General features: G+C 43.7%; 1 protein-coding gene across 1 annotated transcript in view; it reads right to left on the bottom strand.

Moving 5' to 3' along the window:
- The window catches only part of LOXHD1 (lipoxygenase homology PLAT domains 1), a 238,164-nt gene that overhangs the window by 201,750 nt on the left and 21,867 nt on the right, over nt 1-14,547 (bottom strand). The window contains exons 5-7 of the mRNA XM_066602615.1: nt 10,494-10,613; nt 9,212-9,376; nt 6,317-6,515 (exon numbers count right to left, since the gene is read on the bottom strand). Coding sequence (XP_066458712.1) covers nt 6,317-6,515; nt 9,212-9,376; nt 10,494-10,613 — 484 coding nt within the window. The remainder of the gene's footprint in view (nt 1-6,316; nt 6,516-9,211; nt 9,377-10,493; nt 10,614-14,547) is intronic.

Below are 14,547 nucleotides of genomic sequence, written 5' to 3'. Positions count from 1 at the left end.
GGTGGGACAGGGGCGGGGGCCAATTCTCGGAACTTAGCCCCGCCCCCACCCCGCCTCTTCCCATTGCAAATAGTGCAGAGGGGCGGAGAGGGGGATGGGAGCTCAGTTCCTTCTCCTGGCTCTTCCATCCTCCCCCCCCCCCCTGCACACGAGGACAATGTTGTCAGCTCAGCGTAAAAACCGAGCCGATATGCGTTCGTTTGACTTCACCCTTAAGGGCGGACTCAGACAAGCAAGGTTTTCTCCCCTTATATAGCCGTGATAATCACAGCCGCATAACGGGACAAAACAAAACCACTGATCTCTATGGACTTCAGTGCTTTCGTTTTCACCACCTCTTTTCCCAGCCGTGATTTGTACGGCCAGGAAAAGATATGACCTGCCGGGATGGAACAGGCTGCCACTACCGTCCCACCTCTTGCACTCTGGCGTGGGGTTCGAATTGGCAGCCAAAAGGAAGGGATTCCCCTCATTCAGGCGCAGCTACGCTCCATACTGCCGAGCATACCGTGTTTCCCCGAAAATAATACAGTGTCTTATATTAATTTTTGTTCAAAAAAGTTAAACTTTTTTACATGTATAGCTGCCTGGACACTATTTAAATTGACTTTTTTAATTAACTGTTAGCAGGGCTTAATTTTGGAGTAGGGCCTATATTTCAAGCATCCTCAAAAAGCCTGAAAAATCCTTTTGCATCCTCAAAAATTCTGGAAAATCATGCTATGTCTTATTTTTTGGGTATGTCTTATTTTCAGGGAAACAGGGTAGTTGCACCTAATGCACTGTAAATAAGCCCTCAATGGGCAATTATGGTCCATAATACAGACCAAAATAGGACATGCTGCTCTTTTGTTCATGCACGTAAAATACGCATCTGAAAACTGCATGTCAGAATACACCAATGGGAACCGCTGGTGCTCTATGCTGTCTGTAGAAAATATGGACGCGAAGTACGCCCGTGTGAATGAGCCCTTACAGTGTGTTTATGTCAAAGTTGTCAGATGAGTAGAGACCAAGTGTTCCTTCATCTGCAGTGACTGCCCACCACATCACGCGGCGTCGTTATGAATGACACCTCACCCTGTTAGAGTCTTAATAGATTTATTCATTTTTTATCTGGAGGAGTTTTCTGATTGTCTAGGATGCAACCATAGTCGCCAACCAGCCACAACTTCCTGGACAGTCTGTAAAACAGGGCAAAGTTTTTCAGTGTTCATGGAAAAAAATAGAAGCGTCCATGATTTTTGGGGAGACTGTTAGTACTTCAGGTCATTATAACTAATTACCATCAATTTAAGGCTGGTAATGGGTTAATATCCGTTTCTGATGTATAAACACGTAACAGCTATAATCTTCATCATTCATTGTAGGTCCATAAAAAATGTTGGCTGTCTGAGGAGGTTGGATAAGTGGTCCTAAAAAAAGAAAAATTCAGCTTGGCAACCCAGGACGAAACACCAGTACTAACCATCTTTGACCACTAGATGGCACTGTATAAGCAAGATGAATTAGATGCATCCTTAACCCCTTAGTGACAAAGCTTGTTTGTGCCTTATTGAAGTACTAATTTTTCAGTTTTTTTCATCGTCCCATTCTTAGCGCTATTAGTTTTTAATTTTTACGACGACACAGCTATATGAGCGCTTGATTTTTGCAGAACAAGTTGTATTTTTAACGACATCGTATTTGGGTACATATAATGAATTGTATGTCTTTTATACATTTTTTAGGGAGATTTGAAAAAAAGAAGAGGTTCTGCTAGTTGGGTTTTAGATTTCATTCTTATGGCATTCAGCATGCCTATGATAACATAATTTCCTGGGTCGGCACCATTAGGGCAATGCCAAGTTTATAAAGGTTTTTTTATGTTTTGCTATTTTTGTACATAAAAACACTTTTTAAAAAATGATTTGCTATTCTGTTGCCGCATTCCGAGAGCCATAGCATTTTTATTTTTCCATCGATGGAGCTCTATAAGTGCTTGGTTTTTTTTGCAGGATGAACTATTGTCCTTATTTATCCAAGTTTTGGGAACATAGAACATTTTGAATGCTTTTTATTCCATTTTTTCTAGAGGCAAGGTTAACAAAATCTGCAATTCTGGCATGTTTTTATTTCTATTTGTAAGGCCACCTGCAGACGGCCGGTTCGGATCCGGCTGCGGGAATTCTCGCAGCGGGACCCGACCCGAGCGCCTGCAGAGAGCAGCGCGTCACTCACCTGCTCCCGCGGCCCCCGGCTGTTTGATGTGCCAGCTGCCGGGCAGCCGACGCATGCGCAGACCGGAGCCGGCGGCCAGGGAGTGAGATTTCTGTGCGGGGTTCTGCGAGCCCCGCATAGAAATAGAGCATACCGCGATTTGTTTGCCGCGCGAGATTTCGTGCGACCAAATCGCGGCCGTCTGCCTAGGATTGCGTTTGCTAACGCAATCATATGGCAGCTTCCATGGGTGGAAATTCCGCGTGAAATCCTGCCGCGGAATTTCTGCCCGTCTGCAGGCGGCCTAACGGTGTTCACCGTGAAGTATAAATAATATGTTGAGTTCATTCTACAGGCCGGTGCTATTATGTTTATACCATTTTTATACAGATTTTTTCTTTTGCAACTTTTTCAAACTTTATTAAAAAAAAGTCTATTTTTACGCTGCATTCAAAAACATCTAACATTTTTCTTTTTTTTTGCCAACTGTGCTGTGTGAGGTTTGAATTTTTGTGGGATGAGTTGTACTTTTTAATGGTACCATTTGTTGATCCATGTGACATTCTGATCGCTTTCTATTCTGCTTTTTGTAATTCAAGATAGATAAAATGTCTTCTGTATTTTTTTTCATAACGTTCACTGTGCAGGTTAAATAAAACAACCTTTTTCTCTGTGTTATTACAAACGCGTCAATACCACATTTGTGATTTTTTTTTTACATAGTAAAGGGGGAGAAGGTGGCATTTTGACATTTTTATTGTATACTTTTTTACCTTTTTCTTTTCAGCTCACTGGGGAACTTGAATATGCCCATTTTTATCATCTTATAATACACTTCAATACTTCAGTGTTGCAGCATAATATAAAGTCTCTGAAGCTCAGCCATAGGCTAAGCCTCATAGGCCACCGTAGCCGTCAGACGTGGAGGCCATATTCAAGCTTCCGGGTGCCATAGCAACCCATCGAACCCTGCGATCACCTCCGATGGGTGATAGACAGAGCCTTCTCTCTCTGTCAGCCTTTTACATGACACAGTCACAGGACAACATGCAAAAAAGTATTGTTCATTTTGCAAAAATGATACACTTGTGCACGCGCAAATGTACGTATGCTTATACAGAGACCATCACAGTGCTTCCATAATAGTGACAACTAATATCATAACAAAGCCAGCTACAGTACCTCCATAACCATGATAATCACCTTCATTTATATACACAACACTTTACATCACATGGTATTGGGTTATCTCACCATTGAGACTCACAATCTATGTACAATGACCGCGGCATGATACTATAACAATAATCACACTCTCCCATGTGAAAAAGGCCGAACAGTGATGGTCATAATGCACAACAATAATGATCTTCACAGCGCCCCCACAATGAGAAAACCACAGTGCCCTTATATCAATGGTGGCCATAGTTCACAGCCACCAAGGAGAGCCATTGTGCCACAAACACTGTAGCAGTGACAGTGCCGTCATAAGAGCCACATAGGAAGCTTTCATTACAGCAACAACCACAACGTGTACCAATAACAATGAAAGCCACAGTGCCGCCATAGCATATGCAATATACCATGCATATTAGCATCTAATCATATAGACCATGCTGGAATAATCTTGGCCGTATAACCATACCGGCGCCTTATTTCAAGCCCGCTTACAGTTTATGACAGCAGAACTTGAAGAATCGTCCAACACACTATCACATCGCAACCTGCAGAAACTTATAAAGATTTTCTAAAATAAAATTTCCATCTACTGCCCCGGATCGTCATCTATTCCAGGGGGGTCACACTAATTTCCACCGACAGCCTCATCCGCATTATGGGCCTGTAAGTGTGGGCTTATTTGCACGAACGATATTCTCACACATGTTTTGTGCAATGCAATATGAAAATCCATTCTTTTGAATGGATTCATTCACAGCATGTTCTATCTTTGGGCATTCCCTCGGAACGCCTCGACCATTGTTTTCAATGGGACCTTAATGGCTGCTTCACACGGGCATATTGCGCACGAATACAAAAAGAATAGAACCCATTAATTTCAATGGGTTTAAATTGCACTCATCCGTGTGAATATAGCCGTAACATGGCTATGGCGCTCTACGCACTATGATGGTGTTTTTTCCCCTACCACTTCCTTAGCACTGAGCTTCCTACCTTGGAGGGTGGCTAGGGTGTCTGGGTAGGGCTGTCAGAGCTGTGCCTCCACCTGCTGAGAAGAGCAGTCTGGAGGTGCGCGCCAGGCTCATAATTCAAGATGGCACCTGCTCCCCCTCTGCCAAACAATGACTGCGTCCTCCGGGGAAAGTGGACAACCAGTCTTGCATTCAGACCTTGTCAAGGTGAGATTTGGCCAGTAGACCTTGAGTTTGACGCATGTGATCTATACAAAGCAGTACTTTATTTTCTGTTATAAATGCCTAGTTACTAGCATTGTCCAATGTCTGAGATGACTACAATCAATAAATAGAGCGTACTTCCCTTCAAATCTGTTGGGACTGAAGAGAGCAGAGGAGATCGTTTTAGTTTGGGATGGTACAGGTTAAAGAGTTCTCCTGGCATGGGGCGTTATTATCCACCCAACACCACTGCCTTCCTGGCCAGGCCCATGATACCACTTGTTAGTCATACCGGGAGTGTGGCGAGAGAATTGGCATTTTCGGTACTTTTGGTCAAACCTCTATGTTTGCCCCACAAAATTGGTATCATACGAGGTGTTCAATATTCATTCTCTACCCCTCTTTCCATCCAAAAATATGGCCAACAGTTGTGTCATGTCTATGGCCATCTTGAGAACCATCTTAAAACAATGTGTCACCCTCTTCCTGGTGAATGATCAACCAGACATAGCGCTATACATAGGAGATAGAAACACGGAAATCAGATGATAAGAAAATATGAAGACCCCTTGAGGAGCATTAGGTGACCATAGGTAGAAATCTCCTCCAAATTCACATTTTATAGAAACTCTTGGCTCCTACCAGTTTTCCGACTCTGCCATTTCTTCCGCCACCACATCCCAGGTGTCAGTAATGTATTACCCTTGGCGAGGTGAAGTACCAGTGATTGCGTCAGATTCCATTAGATATATTGCTCAAGTCAAACTGACAGAGCTTTCTAGGTAGTTCTCTTAGGACAGCCACGGCCGGACAAGAAGGGTCTCGAAGGCTGACGTAGGGTATTTAACCACACTGCTTGAGAAATTAGATGCCTTTCAGCCTTAATGAGTTCTTTAAAAAAATATGAAGCCAACAGGGAGTGAAGGAGCCTTGAGAGAGTGTGATGGAATGAGCAGCCTGGAGTAACCCCCAAGGACTCGATTACTGGGGCAACCTTTGATATATCCTTGGTTCTACAACAAGGAAATGGCTAAAGTTACCTGTTATTGTTGAGGGTTTAGAATAGAAGAGCAGGAAGATTCAGCTAAGGTTCCTCTGCCGGCATAAATTACTTTCTAGGACTTTTGCCATCAGGAAACTGGGCGTCATGTGTCAGTGACTGCTGACGTTGGCCACTAGCATGCATATTGATTTATTTATTATGACTAGTTGTATCCATGACTGGAATAACATTTTGCCTTAGAAATGTTTCTTCTGCAAAATTTCTTTCTTAATTCAGTCAATCAGCTAAAATCTCATTAATTGATGGTTGTAGGTTGTTGCACCATAGCAAGGGCAATAAAATTAGTATTATAGAGAGCAATATATAACCTCCTTTGACCACTAATCTACAGCCTGCAGTATGCAATAACAGGTGGTAGTGAGTGGCATACATCCAATGTTGGTAGATCAAGCAATTGCTATGGGGCCCCTGGGGTGGGCTGCTGTAAGCAAACCTCTAATCTAACAGCAGAATCAGTTCTGTTGACAGCTTGGAAGAACTTTAGAGCAAGAATCAGCTGCTTCATCTGCTCACAAAAGACTCCTCCCACCAGTCCCGGACCCACCAGATGTTCAACTATGTTTATGGAGTTACACTTTAAATACAATTGTACTACCATTTAGGGAATATAGAACATTTATAGTGGTGTTCCTCTTTAAACGTGGGGGTGTATGCCTAATCCTAATTTAAGTACATTACAAAAGGAGAAGTGTCTTCCTACCAGTGTGATCGCCTGGTTTGCCATCCAGCAGATGCGTAGAGCTTTTTCTGCTAGGTGTTAATGTTCGGCTGAGCTGGCAATCTGTATGGTACAGAGAAAACCACCTCCGGCAAGGAAAATGCCAAGTCTTGTCTCGGTTTGTATTGGTTACAAATACTTCATCCACATACCAGGCTTGATGCTGTTCCAGCCCATCATGCTGTGCAAAAACACAAGAGTTTAATTAGAATTCACAATCCGATTAGTAACAATGCAGACAAGAGATAACAGTATTCCACCCACAGCCTTTAGACATTTTCATTATTCATTGTGTTACATCATAGAATCACAATTGATGCAGTTAGACTTTTTGACAAAAATAGACTCTTTAACTCAAAAGTATATCTCAAATATTAAATAAAGAATAACTAACTATAAAACTATCCATTGTATGCCACGGGGGTGGCAGCATTATGCTGTGGAATTAATTATTTAGATGGTTTGTGATTTTGGAGGAGAAACCTCTAAAGCGTTAGAAAAAATGTAAGAAAACCTGCTGCAGTCTGTAAAAGACTGCAAGGAAAATGCAAAAAAACCTGCAAGGAAAATGCAAAAAAAACCTGCTGCAGTCTGTGAGAGACTGCAAGGAAAATGCAAGAAAACCTGCTGCAGTCTGTAAAAAACTGCAAGGAAAATGCAAAAAAAGCCTGCTGCAGTCTGTGAGAGACTGCAAGGAAAATGCAAGAAAACCTAAGGCAGTTTGTAAGAGACTACCAGGAAAATGCAAGAAAACCTGCTGCAGTGTATAAAAACCTGCAAGGAAAATACAAAAAAACCTGCTGCAGTCTGTGAGAGACTGCAAGGAAAATGCAAGAAAACCTGCTGCAGTCTGTGAGAGACTGCAAGGAAAATGCAAGAAAACCTGCTGCAGTCTGTGAGAGACTGCAAGGAAAATGCAAGAAAACCTGCTGCAGTCTGTAAACGACTGCAAGGAAAATGCAAAAAAACCTGCAAGGAAAATGCAAGAAAACCTGCTGCAGTCTGTAAGAGACTGCAAGGAAAATGCAAGAAAACCTGCTGCAGTCTGTAAAAAACTGCAAGGAAAATGCAAAAAAAGCCTGCTGCAGTCTGTGAGAGACTGCAAGGAAAATGTAAGAAAACCTAAGGCAGTTTGTAAGAGACTACCAGGAAAATGCAAGAAAACCTGCTGCAGTGTATAAAAACCTGCAAGGAAAATACAAAAAAACCTGCTGCAGTCTGTGAGAGACTGCAAGGAAAATGCAAGAAAACCTGCTGCAGTCTGTGAGAGACTGCAAGGAAAATGCAAGAAAACCTGCTGCAGTCTGTGAGAGACTGCAAGGAAAATGCAAGAAAACCTGCTGCAGTCTGTAAAAGACTGCAAGGAAAATGCAAAAAAACCTGCAAGGAAAATGCAAGAAAACCTGCTGCAGTCTGTGAGAGACTGCAAGGAAAATGCAAGAAAACCTGCTGCAGTCTGTAAGAGACTGCAAGGAAAATGCAAGAAAACCTGCTGCAGTCTGTAAAAAACTGCAAGGAAAATGCAAAAAAAGCCTGCTGCAGTCTGTGAGAGACTGCAAGGAAAATGTAAGAAAACCTAAGGCAGTTTGTAAGAGACTACCAGGAAAATGCAAGAAAACCTGCTGCAGTGTATAAAAACCTGCAAGGAAAATACAAAAAAACCTGCTGCAGTCTGTGAGAGACTGCAAGGAAAATGCAAGAAAACCTGCTGCAGTCTGTGAGAGACTGCAAGGAAAATGCAAATAAACCTGCTGCATTCTGTAAGAGAACTGTAACTTGGGAGAAGATTATTATGGTTATCCAGGAAAAACACTAATGGCTTGCACCCCTACTGATAAAGACAATAGGACCTCATAATTAGCAGCAATTTTAGAAAAACGCTGGCACTGTAGTTTCTTTTTTACAGCCCAAAATTCCTTTTTCTTTACTTTCTGTAAAGGAATAACACAAACTCAAATGTTCTTATAGTTTTGACTTGGAATTGAATGTGTAGTATTTCCAGGACATTTATGAAGAAAAAAGTTATCCTAATGATTTCGCACTTTATTTGCTTTTCCAAGTCACTGCTATGTTTTTGAACACTAATGTACCTAGAGCGGACAGCCACTGCTTGGGAGGGCTGTAGTTACAATAAATTAGTTGGTCGCCCATTAATCTCTGCTGGTCTATGCAATCAATACTGTAGGATTTTAAGTTGGACCTACATCTTTTTTTCAACCTCATCAACTACTTACCTTCCAACTTTCCCTTATTTCACGAGATTGTCCCACAAAATGGGTCACAAAGTTGTCAGGGTTATTTAAATTCATGTGAAAGTAGGAGTTCCATGGGCAGTCCTAGACATATTGGGGTGGGATTAAATGTGCAACACAAATGGGGTGCAAATGTTGGAAGGTATAATCAACCATTTAACAATAGATTGCACACTCCTCCCTTAGGCTGCATTCACACGAACGTATATCGGCTCGGTTTTCACGCCGAGCTGATATACGTCGTCCTCATCTGCAGGGGGGAAGGATGGAAGAGCCAGGAGCAGGAACTGAGCTCCCGCCCCCTCTCTACCTCCTCTCCACCCTTCTGCACTATTTGCAATGAAAGGAGGCGGGACAGGGCGAGGCTAAGTTACACGAATTAGCCCCACCCCCATCCCGCCTCTCCCCATTGCAAATAGTGCAGAGGGGCGGAGAGGAGGCAGAGAGGGGGCGGGAGCTCAGTTCCTGCTCCTGGCTCTTCCATCCTCCCCCCCTGCAGATGAGGACGACGTATATCGGCTCGGCGTGGAAACCGAGCTGATATACGTTCATGTGAATCCAGCCTTACTTAGCAAGTTCTCCCATTCAGATTAGCAGGCATTTGGATGGCTTCTCCAATACTTACCTCCAGTGTGATATTCTTGATGTCCCCGATATCAGGGCCGTAAACTTTGAACGTGTTGGTTGATCCTTTAGTGAATTTAAATTCTGCAGCTTTGTCAGGGCCCGATTTCTTATATAGCTGCATCTTGTTAAGTTTTCCTTTGGTTCCCTTCATCTGAATATACACCTAGAACATAAGAAGCCTATTAATATTCTATATATCATATACATATAAAATAAGCACATGCAGCTGAAACCTCACTGGGGTGCAGAGAAAAGGTTTTCGCCAAGAATACATTAATTTCCACATCTAAGCAGAAAAAACATTACAAAAAAAAACACTTCAGGCTGTATTTACATAGGCGAGTGCGATATAGGAATCTGCGATTTTAAGGCTTCTGCGATGCGTTTCCACGGAATTCACATAGCAGTACAAGCGTTTTTCACGTGTGTGAAAAAAATCCCATGTGACTTTAAGAGCGGCATCACATGGGCTTAAGCGCATATGCACTCGCTATCGTAAGGCGTATATGCGCTATGCAGAGTGCACAATTGCAGGCTATTGCGCCTGTCCCGGCATATTTTACTGTCCTTAATTGCACTCTTGGGACCACTCACATTGGCGTGGTCTTTCCAGCACCGTGTTTGAGTAGGCAGGAGAGCCTAATTAGCAGGCAGGCCAGCTGGCTTGGTAGGCAGGTCAGCTGACTTAGTAGGCCCAGATGATATCGTTTAACCCTGCGAAATTGCGCAGTTACATGCATTTCCAATAGGTGGCGCTGTAGAGGCACTGCTCCATTTTCCCATTTGCATACATTTCCAAGAGGAGCAGGTATGGCCTTATAAGTCTCCTTACACCGTTCACATGCTCTCCCTAAGGATCCTTTCAAATAGGATGAAATAGGCCGCACAACGCACTGCAAGCCGCAGTAAATTCCACACCAAAATGTAAAGCGCTTAAAAAACCTACCCGCAATTCCACATCAAAATTCACAGTTAGAGCTTTGGATTTTGGTGTGGAATTCCACAGCTACAGATTTAGCTGCTTCCTGCAGTGCAATTCCAACCAGTATTAAAGGTCCCGTAAGAAACTTTCCCCCCTCTGACCCATGCCAAGGTTATAACTTTCCCCCCTCTGACCCATGCCAAGGTTATAACTTTCCCCCTCCGACCCATGCTAAGGTTATAACTTTCCCCCCTCTGACCCATGCCAAGGTTAGCGCGATAGAGAAGAAAAATCAGTAGCTGAATGACGGACTGATGAATACCCCTTCTGGGATCTGATGACAGGCAGCACAGCTTACCCTGGCACTGGTCCCACACTGCTTCTTATCTCCAGTCTTCACTACCACCTTGTACACCCCCTTCTTTACTGCGGTAAAACCAGCCTGGGATCTGTTGGATGGGGCACTGAAGGCCCGCTTCTGTGAAAGGAAAACAAGCAGAACATTTCAATGTCCGTAAGATGCATTCCTGCAAGGCTATTTTTTTCCTGCAGCCTTCTTTTAGGCCCCCTGTCCACGGGCGTTGCGCTATACCGTGGCGGGAGCCACCGCCCGGGAGCAGGAGCCACCGCCCGGGAGCAGGAGCCGGCAGACGAATCTCCAGCGGTCAGCCTGTGTGACAGATAGGCTGACCGCGGAGAATCGCGGCAATTCGCAGCACGCTGTGAATTGCCGGCCGCGAGCGGAGAATCGCAATGATTCTTTGCTCGTGGACACGGGGCCGGCGCTTTCCATAGCAATGCTACGGAGAGCTTCAGACGGCATGATTCGCCTGCAAAATCACGGCCGTGGACAGGGGGCCTTAGGATTTTTTCTAGGATGAGTGAGTTTAGGAAGTTCTGCTATACATTAGAGTGGCTCTACAATCCAATACAGACTTGTTTAGGTCCTTCCCACTTAGATAACAGTTCACAGAAAAAGGACATATCAATTCAAAAATCACAGAAAGTGGCCATACTTACTGATAATACTAAAGCAAAGTACAAGGACAGGTGTTGGCACCACATCCCACCGCATGCAGACAGGCAAATTGTTACAGTATATATAGAGAAGCATTGCATGGGTGCAATATACTGATGGACAACCACTTACCCACCATATATTGAGAGGACTTGTAATAGGGAAAAACAGCTGATTGTGCTCGTAGGGTTAAAGATTTTTTTATTTTTTATTATTATGACAGAGCGACACGTTTCGGCGGGCGGATATATATTGAGAGGAGTGGCTGCTTAGTATTATACTTGCACATAGACAAGTCCTGCGAAGGGTGCCAAGTCCCACCGATATATGTGATGCACCATGCAGGCTTACAGCCTATTAATGACACCCCATACACTAAAGCCCAGTGGGCTGCCCTCCATCTCGAAGGTGAACCACACTGGTACTGACACCCTGAGCTTCCCTAGCATTTAAGGCCAGACTGTGTGCTGCAAAAATAACAAGACATACCAATAAATATGAGGTATTTGGTAATATGTTGATTACAATTGCGCCTCCACATAGCAATTTCTTCATCTGCATGCTGTGGGATGTGGTGTCTATACCTGCTTTTGTATTTTGTATCAGTAAGTATGGCCGCTGGCAGTGATTTTTGAATTGATATGCCCTTTTTCTGTTAGTGTAGAGAGACCTGCAAGATAACAAGAACCCTTGACGTGGGTTGCGAGCATTAATATTTTGGCCAAAATATTAAATAATACCTTGCATTAATCAGTACTTAGCATTATCTTTGTAAGAAGCAGTCTCCCTTTAAAATGCTGAGGGAGTGTCAGTACCCTTGTGGTGCACATTTGAGGTGCAGGGCAGCCCTGTGGGCTTCATCGTTTGGGGTGTCATTAATAGTCTGTAAGCCTGCATGGTGCATTACACATATTAGTGGGACTGAAACCATTTGTTTGCCTTATCTATGTGCTACTATAATACTAAGCAGCCACTCTCCCAAAATATGTGGAGGTGTGTTAATTGTGGTTCATCAGTATATTGCACCTGTGTGTTAGCGCAATTTTTACGCTTTTTCAGATAAGCTGTGTGTGCAAAATTAGATAATATGTGCAGGCCTGGAGAGCCTTTCAAAGACCACACGTCTCTGTGACACTTGAAGAAAGCTAATTTGGGTTCATGTCAGACATTGAATAAAGATTATCAAGGAAGGAGACAAATGTGTCCCATATCCTTTGTTATATGTAAGACCCTTGCGGTCATTGGGCTGTCATTTCTATTCTTCCTCATAAGGGTAACACAAGACGTAAATCCTGTGGAGAGGGTTATACTGTTTCATATGTAATGTGCAGAGGCGTAACTTGAAGCTCCCGGGCCCCGAGTCAAAACTTGGAACGGGGCCCCCAACTATAATGCTTAACTTATAGTACTGGGTTCCTTATATGGAGAATAGAGGCCTTATGGGCCCCCTAAGGCTCCTGGGCCTGGGTGCAACCGCATCCCCTGCATCCTCTAAAGTTACGCCCCTGGTAATGTGTCAGAGATCGGAAAATGTCAACAGATACAATAAGGTAGCAGTAAATCTACCAATGATTCAGCCATATTGTGTAATCAGACAAATGTTAACATGTAACAAACAATATAACCTGAAATCACACCTTGGTAAGCCGATCACAATAGAAATGTTATGGCATCCAAACTATGAACAAGGTGGCTTATGCAGAAAACGTGAAAAAAATCAATCTTTTAGGAGCCATCTACCTAGAATACCGTTGGGAAACTGTAACGTGTTGTGAGGTATTTTCCTTATCCTGGATATCACCCAGCAGTAGGAAGGGATAAGGCAGGAGACAGGGAAAGGGCAGCAGCTTGGGGTGTCACCCTTGCGGGAGGCATTTCCCATGGCGGAGGTGACAGCTAGGGTCCCCTGTAGGCGGTAGGGAAAGGCCCGAGAACACAAATAGGAGGGAAAAAACTATCCAGGAGAATGAAAAAACGCACAACAAAGGAGGGAATTGTGGGAGATGGCCGATAGGTTCACTATTTTGTATGTATTTTTTGTTGTCAACTGTGAAGATACTATATGGTGTCTATTATGTAAACCTCTGGGGGAAGGGAACATCACCCCCCCCCCCCCCCCCCCCACCTCCACAAGAATTGGAGGAGCAGTGTTTTGTGTCCATAAACTGGTCAGACTGGTTCTAACTGGCAGAAACCTATCTAGGAATGTCTTTGTCTTGGACAAGCAGAGAGGAGAAACAGGATGTTCTTCTCATGAGACCAAATTCAAGAATGAACTGAGCGTGCTCACCGAAGTTCCTCCCAGATGGATGACATCACAAGCTACCTCACAAATACCTCCCTCTGAGAATGACCTATCAGCACACTAAATAATGTAACTATCCTAAATTATCTAACTTCCTGTGTTGAAATTTTATTTAAACTTTACGCGCGTGAATAAAGACAGACTCTTTTGGGGACACATGATGGTCAGACGTGTGGTCTTTGAAAGGCTCTCCAGGCCTGTAAATTATCTAATATGGCACCCACAGTATATCTGAAAAAGCGTAAAATTTGCGCTAACATGTGCAATACTCCTCCATATAGTAATCTGCCTGTCTGCATGCTGTGGGATGTGGTGTCTATACCTGCTCTTGTATTTTGTACCCGTATATCAGTAAGTATGGCCGCCCTCTGTGTTTTTTCACGTAGATAACTGGAAGTACGAGAAGATTGCTCTGGAAATGATGCAGAAGTAGGCATTGGGGAGAGCCTGAAAATAAATGGACTTCAACATATCAATGGAAGCCATTAAGAGGATGGAATTTTCCACTCTTTAGGGGAGTATTCTGGGCACAGACTAATACCCTGTTTCCCCGAAAATAAGACGCGTCTTATATTAATTTTTGCTCCCAAATATGCGCTACGTCTTATTTTCAGGGGGTGTCTTATTTCGCCACGGCAAATCCGTCTGTGGCCGCTAGTCCCTCAATTGGCCAGCTTTGTGGATGAAATTTCTCAGAAATCTCATCCACATGGGACAGCAAATCTGTCACAGTAAAGCTGGGAGAAGCCGGTGTTGTGGTGCGGATTCACCAGCCACAGAAACAGAAAAGCGTGCAGCCAGGTCGCTTCAAAACAAGCGGCTGAGTGCTGTGGGTTTTGAAGCAGCGCTTTCCCGGCGGGAATCTCGCTGTTTATCGCTGTGGCCAAACTGCGAGATTTCCGCTGGAAATACGCTCTGTGAGAACCCAGCCTTAAAAATCACACACAGGTTGCCTGACTCACACACAGAGCCATAAAAAATAAGGGCTGTAAAGTAACGTACCTGTCTGCAGACATAAGTTCCTGTACCACTTGTAAGCAGGGATGGTATTGCAGCTTCCGGCCACCAGGGGGAGCTCATCACAGCAGA

Source organism: Eleutherodactylus coqui, chromosome 5, assembly GCF_035609145.1.
Source record: "Eleutherodactylus coqui strain aEleCoq1 chromosome 5, aEleCoq1.hap1, whole genome shotgun sequence".
Lineage (NCBI taxonomy): Eukaryota > Metazoa > Chordata > Amphibia > Anura > Eleutherodactylidae > Eleutherodactylus > Eleutherodactylus coqui.
Note: the sequence above shows the minus strand (reverse complement) of the source record. Positions and strands in the feature narration are given on the sequence as shown.